Source organism: Atheta coriaria, unplaced genomic scaffold (assembly GCF_025399875.1).
Source record: "Atheta coriaria isolate IRGN ID8LTWV9N9 unplaced genomic scaffold, Caltech_Dcor_3.1 hic_scaffold_5_pilon, whole genome shotgun sequence".
Lineage (NCBI taxonomy): Eukaryota > Metazoa > Arthropoda > Insecta > Coleoptera > Staphylinidae > Dalotia > Dalotia coriaria.
In genome coordinates this window covers 630,058-653,600 of record NW_027045447.1, presented here as the reverse complement: position 1 = coordinate 653,600, position 23,543 = coordinate 630,058, and the positions used below count along the sequence as shown (strand labels likewise).

At 36.5% G+C, this 23,543-nt stretch overlaps 1 protein-coding gene across 4 annotated transcripts; it reads left to right on the top strand.

The window, feature by feature from the left end:
- Positions 1-1,755: 1,755 nt before the first annotated feature.
- On the top strand, positions 1,756-23,410 carry LOC135791949 (uncharacterized). 4 transcript variants are annotated; one of them, XM_065302558.1, is made up of 9 exons: positions 1,756-1,946; positions 8,455-8,530; positions 10,115-10,271; positions 18,054-18,286; positions 19,794-19,958; positions 20,336-21,656; positions 21,724-22,083; positions 22,137-22,786; positions 22,849-23,410. In XM_065302558.1, exons 2-9 carry the CDS (start codon positions 8,468-8,470, stop codon positions 23,011-23,013), a joined length of 3,114 nt encoding a protein of 1,037 aa, XP_065158630.1. In that variant the 5' UTR covers positions 1,756-1,946; positions 8,455-8,467; the 3' UTR covers positions 23,014-23,410. The 4 variants fall into 4 exon arrangements, with proteins under 4 accessions (XP_065158630.1, XP_065158632.1, XP_065158631.1 ...); XM_065302560.1 differs by lacking the exons at positions 1,756-1,946; positions 8,455-8,530; positions 10,115-10,271 and adding an exon at positions 12,518-12,782; XM_065302559.1 differs by lacking the exons at positions 1,756-1,946; positions 8,455-8,530; positions 10,115-10,271 and adding an exon at positions 16,895-17,357.
- The last annotated feature ends 133 nt before the right edge of the window (positions 23,411-23,543 follow it).

The following is a 23,543-nucleotide window of genomic DNA, read 5'->3' as shown; positions in this document are numbered from 1 at the left end:
CGTGCAAATATATGAATATGAAAGACAAATGCGGGATGATTAAGTACAAAAGGTCGGCCTGGGGTCCTAAACAAACCGGTCACAGGGCTTAATCATCATAATCGTCGTTTAAAACAGACTAAAAGTTCAAAAAATAAAATTTTCTAAAAAAAAAAAATTAAAAATTAAATTTTTGAGGTTATGATAGTAAATTTGACAGTATAACATAACCTCAATTATGATTTTATATATATTTACATAAATATATAAATAAATATTAAAAATATAACGTTTTTTGATTGTTTTGCACAAGTAACGCCATCTAACGTCAAAAATGAAACTTTATTAAATTTCCACCGTTTTTATTTTTTCTAACACCAAGGGTAAGGGTGGAAACTGGAGCGCGCACTGTGTGCCTCTCAAATATCCAATTTCGCGCACGAATTATTCCCGAAACGCGGGGGGTAATCATTTTTCGCTTAAGCACGCAATTTTTAGCCCAGCCAGCACCCCTGAAACTTTACTCCTTAAAACAACAGCATCTCTCTGCTCTCCCAGCGCCGTGCGATGACGAATCGTCGATCGATGCGACGTTTTAATAATTTGAAAGCTTTTCCGATAGATACAGGAGAGACGAGTTCGAAACTATCTTGCGCCGCTCGTTAATTAACTAATTAAATTAACGAGCAGCGCGCTGCGTCACTTTTCACATCGACGCGTGTGTATCAAGCCGAAACTAGTGAGGTTATGACGAAGGTAGAAACGATGTGCAAATTTTCACTAATTACAATGTTTCGCATTAATTACTACGCGACGTTTTCCTTTCATTGAAGTTTCCCCGATGAGGAAATAAGTAGTTTGATTGGGAAATATCACGTACGTATGATTTTGACAACCAGCGCCATCTAACGGAATGGAAGAAATTTTGAGGTTAGAGGAGTTAATCTAATGCAGGAAGGCAATCAGTTAATTAGTGAGCGTGTGCATTAAGTGGATGTTCGTTTGCCTAACGATTAATCGCCTGATACGGCCCCAAATTGCTTCGTGATCGACCTTGAATGACCATTTAATTGATTGCGACTTGTAGAATGCATCTGATTTGAAACAAACACTTTGTATAACGCGATCGTATCGAATAATGTAATATCCGCAGTCATTCAATTTTCTTGTGAGACTCGGGCGAGTCTTTAATGCGTTCTAACAACGCTCGCGTCGTTTCCTTTACAATTACGATTTTTGATGGGCTTTTATTAAAACGGAAATCGTTACATTTCTTTTGCTACGCTGATGCAAACGCAGGAGCAATCGGACGTCATTTTTGTATTTTATTTTATTTTTCCGCTTCCTTTACTGTAATTTTCTGTTCTTACAAAATCATTTCTCCACTACTAACGCCATCTATCGGTGGGTAAACGTATTATTTCTGTGCTATTTTTATTTTATGTTTAAGTATGTTTTAAGTGGTTTTTAATGGTTTACAAGTGCTTAAAACTTGACTTAAGTCTTGTCTGTTACATTTTTTTAAACACAAATAAAAAAAATCTTTTTTTGAGTTTAAAATATTGTAGATTGAAGGTTAACGTAAATCCTAAGCAGTTTATGATTAATATTTTGGGTCGTGGCTTGTAGCACGCCTTCTTCGACCTTGTAGATGTAGAGGCTTGTATCTTGAGTGTTTAATTTCTGCCTCTGCTGGCCGTGCGCGCCTACCATCGGCCAGACCTCGAAGGCATCATCTTCCGCCGGTGGGTCTCAGTGTCTCGCCGGTAGCCATGCGTGGCCAACGGCTGACTTAAGTCAGTGATGCGCTTCGTGCGCAGCGTGAAGACAAGTGCGTGGCTTTTAACAAAGCGCTAAGCATTCACAACGGGAGCGCATTGTGTTGTAATTCATTCGGTAAATCAACATGGTGCAATATCGTGATTTTGGATAAATAAAAATTAAATATTTAAACTGTTTATATTAACGTAAGTAATATTTATTTATTTTTTTATTAAAAAAAAATTTTTGATATTTTTGATTTTTATTGATAAAAATACATTGCGGAAGTTAATGTTGATGTGCAAAATAAATCTTGATGCATCTAAATGCATATTTGAATAAGATGCCGACATTAATTTACATTAAACCATCAATTTGCAAATTCAGACATTTGCATTGCTCTGAATTCCACAGTTAGAAGATTTTAATGATGCGCACGCGCCTTTTATGTAGACTACTTCATCTACCCGGGTGTTAACATGTCAGCATGCATAACATAACATAACCAAACCTATTCGCATATATTTATCCATTCGCTAAATCCCATCGACATTAATGTATCGCAATTTAATTTTTTATAAACATCGACTCAAAGATGTAAATATAAATCGATTGCATTAATAATGTATGAGGATTGTACGCGCAAGAGCAACAAATTGACGAATATGTGTAACGATTATAACGGAATCTCTGATAGTGACTACATCAAGTACATCAAGTCCATCACTTCCTAGATGATTTTATATTATTTATTTGTATTCATAAAACATATGTTGAATATGCTGAATGTGAAAATGTAAGAATGGAGATACAGCAAAGACGAGAATTTATTTTTATTTAAAATAAGCGCCGTTTTTCTTTGGGCCTGCACCGCTTTAATTGCTAACTAATTGCACGGCGAATAACTGCTCTTGTAAATTGTGCATAATTATCTGCATAATGCGGTCTAAAGCGAGCGTAATTCTGCATAAAAGCACGTTTTCCCCACACACAGGCACCCAACTGAACAAAAGTAAATAAAGAAAACGTGCTGGAACGCAACATCTGCATGAAATTACAACTTTGAAAATTTTTTTACAAAATCTCAAAGATTTTTGCATTTTACGCTCGGAAGAAACAAAAATCTAACTTGAATTCAATCAAAATCGTGTAAATAACATATAAATGTTGGTGGTTGGAGTACGCAAACAACACAAGTCAATTACACCGGTTTCCTGCGCATGTCTTGAGAAAATTGCGAAAACTGCAAATTGCATTCAATAAAATTCAATCTAATCGACAAGCAGAGAGAAAACGAGAAAAGAATCGAATGGAAACAACTAACAAGCGAATTGCCGTCACATCTCTTCGAATGCAATTTCCTTGCGCAATTCCATGCTGGATGTATATGGAGAAGTATCCCTAGTTAGTTTTAATATGTTATCATTACGCGTTTCTCTTTCCTGCTTTGATTTCGAAGAACGAGTAGAAACACACAATATAGAAATTGTTGAGTATAAGTGCGTGTGCGATCATAAAATGTGAGAAGTAATTGAATTGCATGCAAATCGCGAGAGGAAAATGTCTCACCTCGTTGTGGTGATGTTTTTATAGTGATCATAAATTATCCGAGTGAATAATGGAAGAAATTCATTGATATCTTGATTTATTTCATGGGAAAAGTTGAAATTCAAAACTTCTGCAATGAAAAAATCGTTTTTTTAGGTTATATGAGGTTATATTAGTGTTTTAAGGTGTAAAAAGTACTTTAGTCACGACTATGGCCGTCCGTGTTTAAAATAGCTCTTTTTGTGTATAAAAATCTTTTTTTTTTTTTGGTTTTATGAGAGTAAATAGGCACAGGCTCTAGCCTGTGACTAAAGCCCGTGGCTAAAGTGCTTTAGTCACGTTTACATCCCTATTTGTGTCTAAAAACCGTGGAAAAACTGGCGATTTAAAGGCAGAAGTAGAAAAAATCTTTATTTTTTGTTTGATGAGGTTATATAGGCGCAAGCTCCACCCTGTGACTAAAGCCCGTGGCTAAAGTGCTTTAGTCACGTTTATACTACTATGTGTGTCTAAAAACCGTGGAAAAACTAGCGCTATAAAGATGAAAGTAGAAAAAATTCATTTTTTTAAGTTACGTGAGGTTATTTTTATACTTTTGACGTTTATTAAGTTTGCAACTGCACAGGCGTAAGCTCCACCCCGTGACTAAAGCCCGTGGCTAAAGTACTTTAGTCACTGCATGTCAAAGCATGTCTAAAAACCACTTTTTGTGTCTAAAAACCATGGAAAAACAAGCACTTTAAAAGTGGAAGTAAAAAAATATTTTTTTAGGTTATGTGAGGTTATCGTTATATTTTTGACATTTATAAAGTTGTAACTACCAAAACGCGTGTCCAAACCCAACAAAAGTTATATTTTGGTAGTGTTGTCACGCGATTTATGCTTTAATTAATGATAACTAAGTTGTTGAGTGGAATAAAAGAAAGAAATTAATAATAAATCTAACAATGTCATTACTCCTTTTTTCTTTTTGTTCTTTCCGCACAAAAAGCGTCTTTTTACTTTGTACTTTTTTTATCCCCTGCTTTTTGCCACCGCATCACTCGATGTTCTGCTTCTTGTCGTGCTTTTTTCGCATTGCGCGGCGCTGGCGTGGTAATCAAATAAAGCCAGATTAAAACTTTGTTCGTGCGGTAATTTTGTTATTTTGTTTTCTGCGCTCGCGTTGCACACGTAATTCTTTTTTCTCGGCGGCGTGTCGTCAAGGAAGATTTCTGCGTTGTTCCTTTTTTGTTGAAGCTCCTTTTAATCTTGTCTGGAGTATGGATGGACATGTGTGGGGGCGTAGTGCACGTGTGAGCGCCGAAAACCGAAAAGGAAAACAAACCCCTCCTCACAACTGAAAAGAGTGGTTTCTCGCTAAAAGCGAAAATAAAAGGATCGCATTAAGTTACCAGCGTGCGCGCTGCTTTTTATTCGGAGCGGGACGACGTCTGTGCGCGGCGTCGAGGAAAAAATGAGAAAAGCGACAGAAAGGAAGCGAAACACCACATCATCTACTGCGCGGTTTTACTACACCGGCGAGAGGTGCCTTTTGCGATGACCTTTTATCTGTATACAGTGTGTCAATAAGAGAAATCATAAAATTCGTATTATTAATTTAACAATTTGCCGCTAGGTGTCGCTACTAATACGATACATAACCTCATATTTTAGCTATGAAGTGTTTTGTTGATGTTTATGTTTATGTTTACATTTACCAATGTGTACATTTTCCTTGAGTCTGAAATAAAATAAACACAAAAAGAAGCACGGAAAGGGGAACGAAGTAATATGAAACTTGACTTTTCCCCCAGCGCCCACCGTTGCGAATGTACGAGTACTGAAGATCAAGGATCCCATTTCGGTCGTGTCGAAGACGATTTTCGCATTTCCGTTCGAATTACGGCGATATTTCCTCGCTTCAAATTTAATGTTTTCCCTTTCTTTGGCGCAATCCCGCGGCGCACTAATGAGCTTTGCGCGGCAAAAGATACAAAAAGTGAACTCCTGATTAACTGCATTATGCGCAGATAAAAGCGTGCATAAAAGCGTGGAAACCTTTTCAAAGCTCAACGTTCGATTTGTGCTTTTGGATTTTGCAGCTTCGATTAAATCAAAGCTTTAATTATTTTTAGAGAAATATTAATAGTTTCTAAAAATAAAAGAAAAGCTTTTTTTTGGGTTTCCGGTTTGAGAAAACGTTTAAAAGCGATTGATGATAAGCGGAACAAAGGAAGTTTGTAGAATGTAAGAATAACTTAGTTTGGTCCATGAAAATATTGCCATTTCACACTGGGAGATGGAAATAAAACAAGGGAATACAAATACGAATGGAAATGGAAATAGGAATGGTAATGGGAAAGGGAAATCCTGAGAGAGGCAAGAGGCAGGTTTTCCAGGATGCAGGAAAACACAGTCGCAGATGTAAAGAGGACGTAAGAGTATTATCATTTTTATGCTTAGAATACCAATGCAACAATAGAATTTTTTTAAAGAAATAGTGAAAAAAGGATTTTTTTTTTAGAAATTTTGATAGCGAATATCACGGAAACTAAAAGTGATAATGAAAAATGGATTGGAGATTCTTAATCTTCAGAAAATTCTCTATAAGAAAGTATATTAAGATAATAGGGAAATATAAGGGGTTAAAAATTAAACATAAACAAAAAAATGGAAAAATATGGATTTTTGCGTTTTTATGCAATTTTGATAACGATTATTTCATAAACTAAAAACGATAATAATAAACTAATTTTAGATTCTTAATTTACAGAAAATTCTCTATTAGATATGATATTAATATAATAACAAAATAAAAGGGATCAAGAATTAATCATAAACAAAAAATGCAAAATAAGGGTTTTTGCATTTTTTGTCGAAACTTTGATGCCGATTATCTCAGAAATTAAAAGCAATAGAAACAAACGGATTAAAGATTCTTAATCTACAGGAAATTCTCTATTAGACAAAGTCTTGCACCGGAGATTTACAACTGCAGTTTTTTATTTGTCTTGAACAGAAGGGACAACGTAAATAACATTTTAAACTCACATATCTCATCCGGTTATACCTCGCCTGGGAGTTTATTTTTTTCCTTCTCAAAACGCACGCCTGATATATGAAATTCCGGGCATTTAATCGTGCGTTGTTGTTGTTGTTGTTTCGTTTCCCATCGCGATCCGCATATGACGATGACGTAATGGCCGCAGTAACAGTTGGAAGTCGTAAACTCGTAACTCTGAAAGTCTGACCCTGCTGCTGATGACCAGTAGCGCAGCAGGCAAACGCAGCGCTTGTATTTGTGTGTGTCCCACGTTGCAAAGCCGCTGGAGCAAAGAAAATATTTCATTCTTGTCCAAGCGCTCGCTTTGCAAAAAGAAAACAAAGCGCACAATTTACAAAGTGAACGCAGATGACAAAAAAATTCGCCGCAACCCAGTGATCAGCATAAAATCCAGCTCTAAATTCTAAAAAGATGCAAAACAGATAAAAAAAAAACAACAGAACATCCGAGAGGGTCCTCAGAGAGTGAATTATTATGGGAAAATTACAAATGTGTAAATTCAGCGCAGTCTTAATATTAACAGCTTTAAAGCAACGCCTTCCGAAACCCTTTCGGCAAATTACTTACAAAATACGAGCATGTTTCCACAACTTCGTCGCAGCTTTAAGTTCACGAGGAATGTGCGTGAATAATGCACGGCGATAAATAACGCAATATTCAGCCGGATATCATCACAGTTTAAGCGCATAAACACACAAAGCTTTCAGTTTTACCAGTTTTAAATTCCCACCGCTAGATGTCACTAGTTCTCCATTTTACGTATAACCTAGTTTTGAAATTCGGAGTTTAATTTTCGATTAGTGTAGTTAATGCGAAACAGATTAATATCCAAAGAAGTGAAGCCTGCGTGCACCTGATATCCAGTGGAACGGCTTTCCTGCTCGCCGCGTAATCCGCGAATCAAAGCAAACGCGCGTCTCAAGGAAGTCAAAGCTTAGCGCCTCGTGTTCTCCGCCAAAGGAAATTGAGGAAAGAGAAGCCCCTTTAGTACACTCTTGCAACCTGTGGTCCTTTTGTATCTTCTATGACAAGTTAAGTTCAACACGTGCACACACAGGATGTGCGTGGAAGAGAAACATCGCAGTTCAATGCATAATTATAACCGATGATAGATTAATAATTTTTGATGTTGAGAAGGATGTTGATATCCGCTATTAAGTTATTTCGTATTAATTAGCCACGCGTAACAATTATTTATTATAATCGGCTACAGCTCGTGCCTTGGGCAGTTCTCAACCGGAAATCACTTTTAATTTAATTTTTTTATTTTTGATTTTTTGATTTTTTGAGGTTAATAACACGTTAGGTTATGTTTTAGTAAATTTGAAGGTTATGTCAATGTCTGAGTGCTTCGACCCGACCGTTTTCAACCCGGTTTCCTCTCTCTCTGGAAATGTCACGTTCGAATGGTTTCATTCACGATGAAAGTTGTGGCGTTTGTGGGAGCGAATCGAACGGAACGGATTCGCCTGCTAAGGTCAACGCGAGGTGCTCAATTAAATTGGGTCAACGATGCGCGGCGGGTCTTTTGATTATCCGACCCGTTGCAAATTTAATCCCCGGCGAATTGTATATGCGCACAATGTCTCCATTCGCCTTCGAAAGATTTCCAAGTTAAACTACCTGTAATGCTGCGACATAAAATGGCAGATTATGAATTAATCTCGTGTTTGCATGCTGGTTGATATTTATTCAACGAATGACAGTCCGAAGGAAGATTTTCTAATTATTTCCGTTTGTGATATTAAGTTTTAATTAAATGTTACGCATCGAGATGTGGCTGCGTAATGCGCTTTTCGTGTTTGCGTCGGCATAAATAATTTAAATTGCAAATGAAAAACGCGAGGTAAGCCTAAGCAGCAGGGAACGAAAGCACGCAGGAATTTATTTTGTGTTGCGTGACTGCTGGCGACATCTAGAGCTTATAGAAAGTTGTTACAGTTGCACACTTTTGAAAGTTTACGCTAGATGACCGTAAAAGCTCAAAATGATGCTAATTTGTTTATAAAAACACTAAAAACACACCAAAAACTAAATAAATTCATTAAAATGAATAAAATTTTATATATTTTTAAATATTTTCAAATAATTTTCTTTAAATTCACTTAAAATTGTTTCAGAATATAAATAATCATGCAGACGAAGAATATAAACATTGAACGAGGTCCTGTCACGGTTGAAGAGCGTGAGACAGATGTAAGTTATCAACAATACTTAAATCTATTAACTATATATATCCATTATCATTAACATTTCCACCAAACTTTTAATTGTTCTATTGACATTTGGGATCAATTAAAAAACTCATTAATTGTCTATTTTAAATTATTTTATCTGTAAATCAGCGTTTATGATCTTGTTAGCATTGTTCAACTTTCAACATTTATCGTCAATTTTATGACTCTGGTGTTAATTATGCAACCCAATGTCCTTTCGGCATGTTTGGACACCGATCAATCTGTTACGTATTCATTTTATTGACTTAGCAACCAATAAAACGTTAAATTGACTTAATACAAACACATATAGTTCAAATATTATTATTTTAATATAATTCAGACACCATTTGGTTGACACAAGCCTTTCTAGTCCTTCGAAAATGAATTTTATCACATTTTACTTATAAATTCTTTATTTTTGGTTTATTAACAATAATTTTATGTTTTTTAGTTATATTTTGACATAAATTAAGTTATTATGTATTATTTTTACTTTTTATATCACCACACAACCGCCATTTTAATTTTTTTACTTTAAAGCACGCAGGTGACAAAAATAAAAATTACAGGTTTCTGTAATTGTTTTCCATCAACACTGTCACTTCTAAACTTTATTTCTTGATTTATTATTCCGTCAATGTATTATATGGTATTGACAAGCCGGACAAGCCTCTCATAAATAATATTCCGCGTATTTCCAGTGCGTGATTATTGTTTATTGCTTCCTTATGATCATTACAGCATACCAACACAAATCATCTTGAGAATCATCGAAAATAATAATAACTTTCTTTTTTATTATAAACACTACTTTTATGCTGTACGGAGAATTAAATGCTTGGTTTAATTGTGTCACGCACAAAATTAACTTAATTACGGGTTTAAGCTGACGTTGAGATTGTTCGTGTACAACATGCCATCAAAATGGAGCATACAGAGCTTGAAAATTACATAATTATATGGTGTGCAACAATTTGAGGAATTTTAAGTGTAAGAGAAAACAATACAACGAAGAAATATAGAAAATAAATTTTTTAGGTTATGTTGTAAATGCTACTTAATATATGCAACCAAGTATACACTGTATACACAAATTAATATTGCGTGAAATATACGATGTTATGATTGATTGTTGTATTACTGCGTCTTCAACAAGCTGGAACACCGCGAAGTTGTTTATTATTTACTTTGCTTCTTTTCTTTTTTTTTCTTTTTTTTAAGTTGCTTTCCTTTAGATTCAGGTTTATATCGAGATTAATACCACAACATGAGTAATGAGAGTACCTGGTTGCATCTTGCGAAGCAAACGAATGATTACTTTTCGTTTTTCTTTCTGTGCGTGCAACTTTTGTACTTCCAAGATGGCCGCCGTGTGCCTATCATACCTGTGCATCTAACAAATGATTGCTACTTGCGCTTGCAGTGCAATTGCTACTTGTTTCAATTTACAATTTTCAATGATGTGCCTGGAATCTTTTATACAGGGTGTTGTAATATTTAAAATTTTACGTTTTTGTGGAGATTTTGAGCGTTTTATGAATTAATGTTGGGATTTTTTCAGAAAACGTTAATTGCGGACGCTGCCCCGCCGATTCCGCCCCGAGCAGCGATTATTTTCAGCCCTGTGCAGCCGCATTCCGGCGGCACGATGGCTGCGCTTGGCATTCCAACCGCGTCCACCCAACATCACGTGCAGGCGCTTCAACAACTCTACGAAGGTAAGAATTATCTTTGCGATGTCTAAGTGTACGTTATTCTTTCAAAACACGCATCAGAAAAAAAACAATAAAGCATTGTCAAGGCCACCATTAGTTTTACTACTCTACAGTGTCGCCATCTATCGAAAAATAGTTTATTTTGTATTTTTTAGGTTATGCATTGTTTTAGACTGATTAGCACTTTCAATAGCAGGTGATTTAAATTATACGTCAAAATTTTAATTGGACGCGATGCTTTGTTCGGCGAATTTTCGCCGCGCCTTCGCCACAACAAGTTAATTAAATTGCCGAGTGTGTGCGGAAACCACTCCACACCGCGAAGCACTTAGAACAAAACATTTTTATTGCCTGTGAGGACCCATTGTTGATCCACAGAAAAATGTAAACCAGGTTGTGTTTTATATTCAAATTTAAATTATATGAGGCATCTTAATAACAAAATAAGTCATTAATATTAAAATTCACATCAAGATATAATTGAGTCAAGCGACAAGAGATAATTTAACGAGAAACAATTAAAATTATTAAAAATAATAAATTTTTTAGCATAAAAATCCAAAAATGCAAAATAACACCTAAAAACATTATAATCTCATTAAAAGTCGGTAATACAGAGCTCCAACTAGAAAAATGTCATTTTTATTATGTAATTATCACTTTTTTGATATATTTTAATTCAAAAATAAGTTATCAACCTAAATAACACCTTAAAATGTTATAATATTAATACATGTCGGTAATACAAAGCTCTATAACACTAAAAACAAGGAATTTTGCCTTTCCTATGTAATTACGAATTTTTTGATACATTTTGATGCAGAAACTAAGATATCATGCAAAATAATGACCGTATATGCATGTAAACGAATTAAAACGCGGTCACCTGAGGTCACGATGTAATAAAGTCAAGCGACAAAAGATAATTTAACGAGAAACAATTAAAATTATTAAAAATAATAAATTTTTTAGCATAAAAACAAAAAATTACATTTTTATTGCATGTGACGCCATCTATCGGATTATAGTCAAAGCTAGGAGTGAATAGAGTAAAGTAAAGGTTATTATACTGTGTGATAAAGAAAGTATTTGTCTTCTCTATGCAGATACCCAAGGAAAACAATCAAGTAATAAATTTCACTCGCTGGAGATAAGTCAACGCATCATTAATTCAACTTCACGCGATTTGCGATTGCAATGCATTTCAAAGCTTTCTTTGATGCTTCGATTCGATTCAATTCGCCTATCCATCCCATTCATCCATTACGATTGTCCCGTCAAATCGTGAATAATTTCTATTCTTCACAATTCACTTCAAATCGACGCAAAACTCTCAATTCTCAAACACGCAAAGAAATACTTTTTGTTTTCTTTGAGTGTTGGGAATAAATTTAATAGCCGCAGCCGATGGTGGTGATTTATCGCTGGCACGAGGTACACGACTTCAACATGGTAATATAATATAATGCGAGCACGCTTGTGCTGTGCTGTGCTGTGCTTAATCGATCAGTCGCGTGGAGAAAGTTTGATTTTTGGGATATCCGAAAAGTTTCCAAGTAAAGTCGGCCAACCACATTGAAATTTCATCTTAAAATTAACTTTTTAACTACATGCAAACATAAAATTTATGGATATATGTAGGTATAATGGTAATGTGGAGCTCTGTATTACCGACATTTACTTATTGTCGTAAAATTTACTGTTAAAAACACAATTTGGTAATTATCTTTGATTAATTGTCTATGTAACGATATTAGTTTTTGATTTGCGTGACGTATTTCGCATTTTACGCAAGTCTAATAAAGTGCAACGGATAATGCGCCTAACGGAATGTCTGCAATGCGCATAATCAATGACATAAGTAACATTACTTACTGGTAACGTTAAGCACAACTGTCTCTGTAACATTTTTTTTTTATATTAAGAAGAAAAATGAATATTACAATTGCTTAAGTTGAGTAGATGTAAAGTTAAGCAATATGACTTAAGTTATAACTTAAGTCAGATTGTTGTGCGCACAGCACACGCGTTTTCGAAAGCTTCAAAGTCTTCTCCACCTTCTCTCGCGAATATCGCCCGAGTGCTTCGACCGCCATTCATGCGCATTGCACACACCTTTCTTACTTCTCTTCGGCCGCGTGTGTGTGTTTGAGTGTCTTAAAAGGCCATCCGCCCGACCAGCGGAGCTCTGCGACGCCGTGCCGGTGCGTTGCGTTGTCTTCCATCGTCGTCGCGGCACTCGCGTTCCAACCTGTTACCTGTGCACGCCAGGTGCAAACAATGTTCGTTAGACGGCTGCGTTCGTCCTCACGGACCAAGAACTGAGCACTCAACAACCTCCAGCCCTTCAGCGCGTTAATATTTACATTATACACGAGTGCAACACAAAAAAAAACTGAAATTTTAAGACTTTTGTGATAGTGATAGTGAAATCACTTCTTAATTGTTGTGGTTTTAAGTGATATTGTGTGTAAAACTTTTATAAACTGGATCAGAATCGAGCAGACACAATTGGTAAGTGTTTTCGTATAAAGAAGACTTGTTTCTGTGCGCGCACAGCGGAGACAAGAGAGAGTTTAAGTGAACAAATAAACGCTTTAAAAATGGAGGCAACCAAGCGCAGATTATGAGCGGTTATTTGCTCTGGGAGATAAAAGGACTGAATAAATAGAAAAACTAAAACTGTGGGAACTAAAATTATCAGTTTTAAGGAAGTATTAACGTTGAAATGATAAATTTTCATTAAAAGTCGGTATTACAGAGCTCTATACGCCTATAAACAAGAAAAATTAGTTTTTTACTGCGTTATTATTAATTCTATTGATATATTTTGATCTAAAAATAAGATATAAAGCAAAATAACACCTAAAAACATTATAATCTCATTGAAAGTCGGTAATGCAGAGCTCCAATTTGAAAAATGTGTTTTTTCTTATGTAATTATCTCTTTTTTCATATATTTTTATTCAAAAATATGATATCAACTAAAATAACACCTTAAAATATTATAATATTAATACATGTCGGTAATACAGAGCTCTATAACACTAAAAACCAGAAATTTAGCTTTTCCTATGTAATTATGAATTTTTTGATACATTTTGATGCAGAAACTAAGATATCATGCAAAATAATGACCGTATAAGCGTGTAAGCGAATTAAAACGCGTTCACCTGAGGTCACGCTGAGATTATCGTGCATAAAATAAATATAAAATGGAAATTGATCGTTCACGCAGCGAGATGCGACGCGTTTGGACGCGTTTAATCCGCGCCAAGCTGGAGTTTAAAGAGTTTAAAACCTTCTTTTGACTTTGAGCTGTCTGTCGATGGTATGTGCCCGCGAGCGCACTAAGAGTACGGGTACAAGTTTATTTCTTCGCTAGGAATAGACGCGATTCAAAAACTGGTTGGCTATTAGCGGCATCGCATCGCATCAAATTGCGCACTGCATTGGAAAGAAACGTACTTTAAACCAAAAATTAAATTTATAATCATCATTTTTCCTTATCATGATTAATATTATTATAAATTAAATTATTTTAAAGTAAAAATTTGTTTTTTTAATTTTTAATTTTTTTTATATTTTAAGTCCGGTCCTGTAAATTAAACTTATGGTTGTTTTGATCGCCGACCAGAGCAACTCTTGGAAATAATTGGCCGCCATTCCGCAATTGCGCGGCCATTTTTTCTCTCGTTAGAAAGAAAATACAATCGTAATTAATTAGACGATGCTTTGCAATCGGAAACTTTTGCGAAAAACTTGTTAACCAGTACCATTTCATTATGTCACGTCGATTGTTACAGAATTAGCTGTAATTCCAAACCTGTTTACTTTGCGTATTTCGCGAAGTCTGTTCTCACCACTCCACCAACTGATTTTACACTCGCAGATATCTGATCTGATGAAAATCCTCTTCTTTTATGTTTCGCGTGTAATTGATATTGTGTAACACAGTGTAATTACTTTAGTTTTACCTGAGAAAATGTACGCAATGCAATTTTACACCGTGTAAATAGAATACGAGTGAGGTTAGGTTGGTGACGTCATAGTTGCTGAGAGGATGAGAGGAAATGCTGTTGCATACGTTAAATCATGAAATGCATTTTATGATGCACATAAATAGAAGCATCGCTGGCATGTGGAAGAATTTGCATGCGAACAAAGTCAGTATTGAAGTGTTGTGAGTTACGATTATTATCCACAGCTTAATCTTTTGAACACTTCATTGTGTCGACGCAAATTGTGATTTGTAATAATGATAATCTCCAGCGTGGAGAATAAAGACATCTAAGGAGTAAAGAAATACTTCGTGGAGAGTCTATTGGGTATTATAAAGTGACTTAAGTCACATCCACTTCAGGTGATTTACAGCTAATGATGTGAATGAAGATGATTTTCACTTTTATGCTTTGGAATATTTTACATAGATGGCGCTGTCTGCATTAACCTAACTTATTCTTATAATAAAATTTTCATTATTCACAGTTTTGTGATACAAAAAGTGGTATTTTAAACACGGACAGCCAAAACCGTGAGTAAAGTACTTTAGTCACGGGTTTTAGTCACGGGATGAAACTTATTTGCATACAGTGCATCACAAACATCACGTGGCTAAACTTTGTTAAACACTCAATTGATTAAACGATCACTACACTCACTCTTAATGAATCTCGTGACTAAAACCCCCATTTACACACTTGATCCTTAATACCCCATTAAATTAGCATATTAATAATGAAATAATTAATTAATTTCACATAATGAAGTAATTATTCATAATTTTGTATTCCATACACGCCCCACACAGTTATTGTAATATTGGTTGCCTATATTACACTTATTTTTAACCTCCTATATTAAATATGAGATACTTTAAGTTAAAGACCTCTGCGCTCAATAAAGAACATAACTGTTGCACTTGAACTCGAACTCATTATATTGTTAATGTTAATGTGGGCTATTTGTCTGCAGTGCTTTGAAAGTTTCAAGTAATAATTAATTTCATAGCGTAATTACGCGAACATACATTACTAACTAACTAATCTTCAATTGTTTAATTGTTTAAAATTAATTTTCTTCGGTTCATAATATTATCTACTTCCGCATCGTATTTGTAATTTAAATTATGTTCACTTCGAGTATTGTTTGATAGAAAATCTTATTTTAGATTTTTGTCTGCCTGTGTGGTCGTAACAACATTTTATCAATTTTTATCAAGGTGTATGAAAGCTTTTATTTAACGGTTGTTTATATTGCCGCTGGGAGTTGATTGTTCATCGTTTACGAGTATTTTACGCTTGATTTTCTATTTTTATTGCGCATGCGCAAGTTACTTAAACTGACTTTTGTTAAAAAATGTTTTATTCAAACCAAAAAAGTCCAAGGAAACGGAATAACGTCTTGATTTTGTATTTTTTATTGCGCATGCGCAACTTACTTAAACCATCTTTAGTTAAAACTGAGAGATTTATGATATTTAAACTGAGAAAAGTCAAAGAAAACAAAATAACGTCCAAAATTCATATTTTTTATTGCGCATGCGCAAGTTACTTAAACTAACTTTTGTTAAAAAATATTTTATTCAAACTAAAAAAGTCCAAGGAAACGAAATAACGTCTTGATTTGGTATTTTTTATTGCGCATGCGCAACTTACTTAAACCATTTTGTTAAAATAGCAATATTTGTATTATTTTAACTAAGAAAAATCAAAAGAAACAAGATAACGTCTTGATTTAGCATTTTTTTGCGCATGCGTAACATACTTAACCTAACTTTGAGTAAAATTGCTTTATTTAAACCAAGGAAGGTCAAATAGAAAGAATGGCGTTTTGACTAACAAAAAATTAAAGCTAATTACAAGTTTTCGTTGGTATTCTAAATTTTATGGCGCGATGGTTCGTTTCAAAGTTTCAAAGTTTCGAAGAGAGTCTCGCACCATCGAAGCGGAGTTCCTGCCTCTCGTCGGGTTCGTGTCTTGCTCGCTCATTGAAGTTTTCGGCTTAAGTAACGTTGAACGTTAAGTCGTTTACGACCATTCAACACTGAACATTCGAAATTCACACGTTCAACTATTTTTTTTTCTAATTTTTCAACACAATTGGACGTTATTTTGAAATTTTTTCAAGTGATTCATGAAACATACTTAAGTACAATTTGATTAAGGGAGAAAATAAGTGAAAAAAACCGTTAAAACACTATATTTTAAGTAAATAGGCAATAAATGACACTTTTTATGAATTTTTGGTTGCCTATAGTGCTTTACCAGTCTATATATGATTGAATGTGTACCTATCGCCATCTTGGGTATCAAACTTCTTACTCTAGACTAAATCTTGAATGGCAAAGAAGCGTAACAATGAAACGGTCCCGATTCGCATAAGCAACGACACACTTCCCGGCCTTTCTATGCAAATACCGATAACAATCGTGTGCACCTACGTATCGCACAAGAAGTACTTAAGCAGTAGAAAGAGAAGCAGCACACGTCTTCTATGCATAACGAGCATTATCGCGGTGGCATCGCGTCTCGGCTCGCGGCCGCGATGAAAATCCCCACTTTTTGTTATTAGTCGCCGTTGTTTTTTCTTTTTTCGTGCGTGTAACACTCACAAACCACGCCGACAAACAATAGTCAGCCGCGGTGGCAGCCAAGACAAGTAGTCGTGAACAATTTTTGCACCGGCAAACAAATTTCCTCACTGTATTTCCCCGAGAAGAATAAGAAAAACATTAGTTTATAAAAGAAAAGATTCGCGTTGAGTGTGCGTTGATGGCAAGTGTGATTCAGTGTCGGCAGTGTGTGGGCAAAGCGCTCGAGGCGTGCGCGTGTTCACAAGTTACTTAAGTTAAGTAACCTAAGTTGACTTAAGTCGGATAACCATAAATGTGCGCACACTGGATGTATTAGTGAATTCGGTTGATTTAAAGTGCAGAATGCATTCGGGTAATGGCCACTGGACGTACGGTGCGTCAGGTGAAGCACGGGGAACGTCTTCGGCGGTCGCAAACCTCCCTGACGCCATTTTCCACGCCGGAAGATTTAATTCTCAAATCGGCGAAAGCCGATGCAGAAATCACTACAAATGGTAACTACTGTTAAGTAAACTTAAGTAAACTTAAGTAAACTTAAGAAAAAATTGAATTGCTGTAATGAGCGTATCGTATCAGACAGTTACGCGCATTATGTAAAATTAATTAATGCGCAACGAAGATTTAATTACGCGTGGCGATGCAACCATGCTTAACTTAAGTATACTTACTAGTGGTTAGACTTAATTCAATCAAACAGAAATTTATTTCTTATTTTTCTTACTTTTATCATTAATTTATTATTATAAGTGTACTTAAAGTAGTAAAGTCTTGTGCGCATGCGCAGTGCACTTAAATGGGATTTCTTGCTCTCCATTCTAGTGAGACTTGGGAGTACTGCTAGTTTTTCGTTATATCATTATAGTTTCTAGTGTGCATTGTTCTCCGGTGAAGAAAACTCGCTGTGTGACTTATCAGGGAAACAAAAGCGTCGCAATTAAAGCGAACGATCATTACAATCGTATGCTAAACGCACAAGACGCATAAAGTAGTAAAACGTAAGAGTAATTATAACAATGCGTAATTGCTTCGAGAATACTCGTATTTTACAATCCATGGAATATTGTTTTACAGTTTTTCCACACGCAGTGTATATATGTGTGTGAAACCTACAGTACCGCACTTAAAGCGAAAATTTTAATTTTTTATTGCGCATGCGCAAATGACTTAACTGAAATTTTTGCTTTTTATAGTTGAGGTGGAAGGTTATGGGCCTTACAAGCCGGTACCACCTCCAAAACCGTTATCATCGCAACAATCTCAACAATCCAACGCCCCCGGACGTGTCACGCCGCCCCCATACAGAATGCCACCGTATCCGCTGTACAACGAGCCGAGTATCCCCGGCGCGGCAGGGTTGGACACCCCTATAGCCACATCAAGTCCCAATCCACAAAATCTACAAACCCACTCGAGTAAATTTCCGGTAAGTATCTTAAGATAAGTCTACTTAACAGTAACAGTACACTTAAGTCCGCAGCGCATATGGGAATTTTCTCAGCGTGCAGTTACAAAAGTACTTTAACTTATACTTAGACAATGCAAGTTTCAAAATTAATTTTCCACGCATGCGCGTGTGATTTTCACCCGAGTAATATTAATTAGAGTGTCAAAAAGTTTGCGTTACGGTTAATTTGATATTTTCAACAAATTAATATTTATTACACATTATTTATTATTGTATGTGAAACGAATCACCTAGATGTTCGCACCTGATTGCGAATAATTAATTAGTTAATTAATATGAACTCGTTTCTGCGTGTATGTCGCATGTAATAATAATAATAATCATATACCCGTACATTTTATTAACCGAGCGTGCACGGAATGCAAATTTCATAACTGTTTACCACTTGGGTTCAATGAGTGTCGCTAAGTGTGTTGCGCATGCGCACTTGCAATCGAAGAAATTTGTACATAAAAATACTTTATTCTTTGCTTCGTATTATTATTAGTACTTGAATCAATATTTATCTACATTATACAGTGTCAAATGCCGGTGTTGAGTTTTTGGTGATTTATGAATGGCAGTACCCTTGCAACTCCGCCATCGTGCACGTCTTCTTGCAGCATTCCTGTGTGATCGAGCGGCGGTTACGTGCGAAATGCCCGAAGTCGAACGCCTCGAGTCTGGTCTGAAACGGAAACTGTGTCTGCGCATGCGCGAGTTGCTCACGCTCGCGTTTGTTTTCATTGTTGAAGCGTTCGAGGAGTTTCAGATTACGACACTCTACAGCACCAGCATCCATGGATGATGCTTCGGATGGTGAATAAGCGTAAACATCGCCGTGGGCTTTTTTCGGTCGGTTGTAGTTACCCTGGCAGACCAGCGAGAGTAAATCAGGGAGGCGTGATCCGCAAGCCAGAATGGCGTCGTCTCCTTGGCCATTTATGCAAATGGCCGCCACGCAGAACACCAACAAACATTGCAACTTATGCATCTGCACAAATTTAATAATAAATATTTATTTATAGAATATTATATATTATAATAATAAAACTTACGATTTTATGTGTAAGATGAAAACTTTAGGTTCGGAAGATGAATACACTATGAGAAAGTGGAGAATTCGGGGTTCTTATATACGCGACTAGTTTGTGGGGATGTTAATCACTGCAGACAAGTGAATTCGCACATTGACATTGCGTAGGCGTTGCTGGGTCAGCACCTTTGTATTAGAGATGTCACTAGGAATTATACCGAACGAAAAGGGGGCTCCAATCATTTGAATTTTAAGGTCAAGATTAATGCGCATATTCATGACTTGCCAAGAATATGTAAACATGATAATAATTCGAGCTGGAAATAATTTACAGTCGTCAAATGCATCGCGTTATAAATACAAGTGAAGTCGCCATCTTGAGTGCCTTCACCTTTATATATTCCCATGAATTCTATTGTTTTATATATATTTTTTTATTTTCTATTCCAGATCGAAAGAGAAGTGATTTTGTCAAGTTCAGACAAAAACTCGAAAATTCCCATTCTGAACGACTACATCAAGCGGACAAAGGGCGCGATTGCACCTGACGTGCCTCCTAAACAGATGTCCGCATGGAGTAACCATACACACCATCAAATTCTATCACCAGATCAAGTAAGCGATAAGCATCAGAAATTTGTCACAGAAACTCACACGGAATTGATTCGATTGAATTATTTCCTCGAAGGTCAACCGAGGTAGAGGCTTGTTAATGCGTTCGCATGGCGTTGGTGCGTCGAAGACTTAATTGTGAGACCGCAGATTGTATCTGTATTGTTTATATTCTGCGGCGCGGCGCGTCGGTAGCAGTCGTTGGTTCGTGGTCGAGGCGTACGTTGAAATAATAATGCGCTTCGTATTCGTATGCAGTCAGTATAGAATTACTCATCGTTTGCAATGGTGGAGTTTAGCTTAAGTCAAGAAACAGTAAAGTTTTCGATTGAAGGTACAGCCGGAAGAAGATTAAATAAAATCCGTTACCTTTGTTTCAGAATCATTCGGGGCATACTCATCCCATGCAGAATGATGGTGCGGTCTTCCGAGCGACGTACCATAATCCAGGTGATTATTATTCTACGGGTGCGGTGCCCAGGTCAACGTGGCAGGGAGAGTTAGCGAAAACTCAAGCGCAGAGACAATATGAAGAATACACACAACAACAAATTTCCGGTTTGGGTCAGGGTCACCTTGAAAAGGAAAAGGAATCGAAAACTAATAAAACCATGACCAAGACTTACCATACCATCAAAGATATCATCTCCAGTAAGTTTAAATCTAATAAGGATGTTGATGATAAACATGAAGAAGCTGGATTGAATAATGTCACTGAGGAAATGAGGAAAAGCCTGAGGAATATTGATGGTAATGGTAATCCAAGTGTGAGTGAAGAAAGTGAAACAGCGAAGAAAACTGCTGGTGAGCAAGGGATTTATGGTAAACCACGAACTGCTCCAGAAACAGGGCTTAGTCCTCAACAACATCATCAGATGCAACAGCAAATCATACAACAACAGATTCTGGTACAACAACAACAGCAGTATAAGAACCAACAGTTGATGCAGGCAAGATCTCAGGAGATGTTGGCTTCCAGACCGGAAGATTACTATCAGAATCCTTATCTCCGACAACAACAACAACAACAACAACAACACCAAACACCTCAAAGGTTTCCTCCCACACAATACATGCCTATGCATTCGCCAATGAAGGAAACCAAAGAAAAACTTGAAGAAAGAAGATCTGAATTAATACGGTCCCCACAACAACTGGAACGGGATAATATCCGACAACGTAGTTTTGAAGCGCGTCGAACCGCATCCCAACCACAACTCTCATTCGAAGACGAAGTTAATAAAGAGATTCCGGATAATCGACCACAACCGCAAGCGCAGCCACTCCGGCGTGGTTCCCAAGGTAATCTCGTGGAGACAATCCGTGCGTGTGAAGGTAAGGACAGTGACGAAGGTGGTTTCGTGCGTAAACCAGAAGAAACCGGAAGCAAACCTGAAGATAAAGTGAATTCTGCTCTAACTGGAGCTCCCAGGAAACGCCTGGAAGGAGAAATTGGTAAAATTGAAGGTGTGTACAATATACAACCTCGGAAGGATGCAGAATCACGAAAGAACAACCCTAGTTCCGCTGCGAGTTCAGATTATGATAAGGCAGGTCAGAGTTCCTCGAATGCAGATTCCGGTAGAGGTAGTGCTGCTTACAGTAGCGGAAGAAGACCCGGGGGCATTGATACCAGCAACGAGTCGGATAACCATCAGACAACACACAATGGACGGGATTATAGGGATCTCAACACGCCTGGTGAGTAAATGAGCAAATTCTCATGATGTTTCCTTTGTAATGGTTGGTAATTAATGGTAATCCACAGGTCATGATAGTGAATGGGTAGACATCGTGGAAACCGAATTAAGGCATATCTTGGAACCCAAATTGCATGGATTAACACTGCAGGGGAATAGCAACATTGCTAATTCTACCTTGAGTGAGAGTATTTCTTCAATGACGCCGCCATTACCACCATTGTCACCTGGTGAGCAATCCTCTCCGAATGTCACTCCTAGAAATTCTACAAGGTACAAACATGCGAGTTTACCTTATGGGAGCAAACCGGAGTATGACCTGTATAAGTCCAAGGGGGTTAATCAAAGGTGGCATGGTGGGGGTAGCACTCAGAAACATCGAGGTGGGAAGAAAATTGATCACAGTGCTATTCTACGAAGTAAACAAAGTATTTATGATTAATTTGTGGGTAAATTAGAAACCTAACCTTATTCTTTATAGTTTTTGGGTTGGATACAGCAGATATGACTTCAACAACAACCAGATCCATGGACTTAGAATCTATGTTAGATGGACAATCAGATTCCGATGGGGATTTGAGCACGGCTGATGCCAGGACTATTCGGAAACAACTCGAAGGTCTTGAAGGGATGTATTCTGAAGTTTTGAAACTCCTGGGAGTGAAAAAGTATTCAGGACGTTATCAACCATCAGACCCTAGGTTTTCTAAACGTCGGTATGGGAGTATGTCTTCTTTACCTTCAAGTTCCGTGAGTAGTCGTCCGATTCGTGATAAGAGACGTGCGCATGAAGATAGGAAAAAGGTCCGGGATATCCGTGGGATCAACAAACGCTTCCAACGTTTAGAATCACACGTTGTGACCCTAGCTAGATCCGTAGCGCATTTATCTTCGGAGATGCGTACACAACACCTGATGATTCAGGAAATGGAGAATATCCGCGGGGAGATCGCCGCGCTGCGTACGCAGACAAATATGATGAGTGTGCGGAATCAGTCGGCGAATCGTCAAGGGAATATGAACAAAGACCTTCCGGATCTTGCGAATCCGACGAGGGTGAAGAAGTTGACCAAGTTTTTTGGCGATGAGCCGCCATTATTGAGATTGTTTTTGAGGAAATTAGGTTATGAGGTATAGATATAACCTTAAAATATTAAAAAAAAATTTTTTTATTTTTTTGTTTTTTGTTGTAGAAATATGCAAATGCGTTTGAAAATGAACGCATCGGAATGGTGGAGCTTCCATACCTCAGCGAAGAGCGACTCCAGAAGATTGGCGTGCCACTGGGTCCGCGGCTAAGGATAATGGAAGAAGCACAGATTTCCGTGTGTAAGGACAACACCCTGTGTATAGTTTAGATCGTTTGTTATAATTTAATTAAGAATCATTGAATCAATTCGTAATTTATCTCATTCTTTCCATTATAACCTCACTTTTTCGAGAATGAGGTTATGGTGAGGAAGCAACAGACTGATGCATTGAATCGAAAATGATACGAATGGCGGCTCAATTTTTAAAGACATTAGAAAATTAATGATTTAACATAAAGATTATTATTTTGAGTAATAATGTACATAAATTTACGTGTTTTAATGTTAATCGTAATCAGAATTTAATTAATTTCATAAGTATAGGTATTTAATTGCCAAATGGACCAAAGACAACTACAATATTGGTTTGGTAGTAAAACTGGTAAAACTACAACTATTTATCGTTTACATGTATCGTTTAAATAAATAATCTATTGTAAAATTACTTCTAACCTTATACTTGAATATTTAACATAGGCAACCAACGATACATTACATAATAATACGTTATATTGCATTTTGTGATTGATTCACGATGAATTATTGCAATCAAAGCAAATTGCAACAATTAAAACAAA

What these genes read in the sequence shown, in the direction of transcription:
- LOC135791949 (XM_065302558.1), top strand. Translation starts at nt 8,468, where the DNA reads ATGCAGACGAAGAATATAAACATTGAACGAGGTCCTGTCACGGTTGAA. An exon ending in TTGAAGAGCGTGAGACAGAT is followed by an intron (nt 8,531 to 10,114) that starts GTAAGTTATCAA and finishes GGATTTTTTCAG; the next exon opens with AAAACGTTAATTGCGGACGC. An exon ending in TGAGGAAATTAGGTTATGAG is followed by an intron (nt 22,787 to 22,848) that starts GTATAGATATAA and finishes TTTTTGTTGTAG; the next exon opens with AAATATGCAAATGCGTTTGA.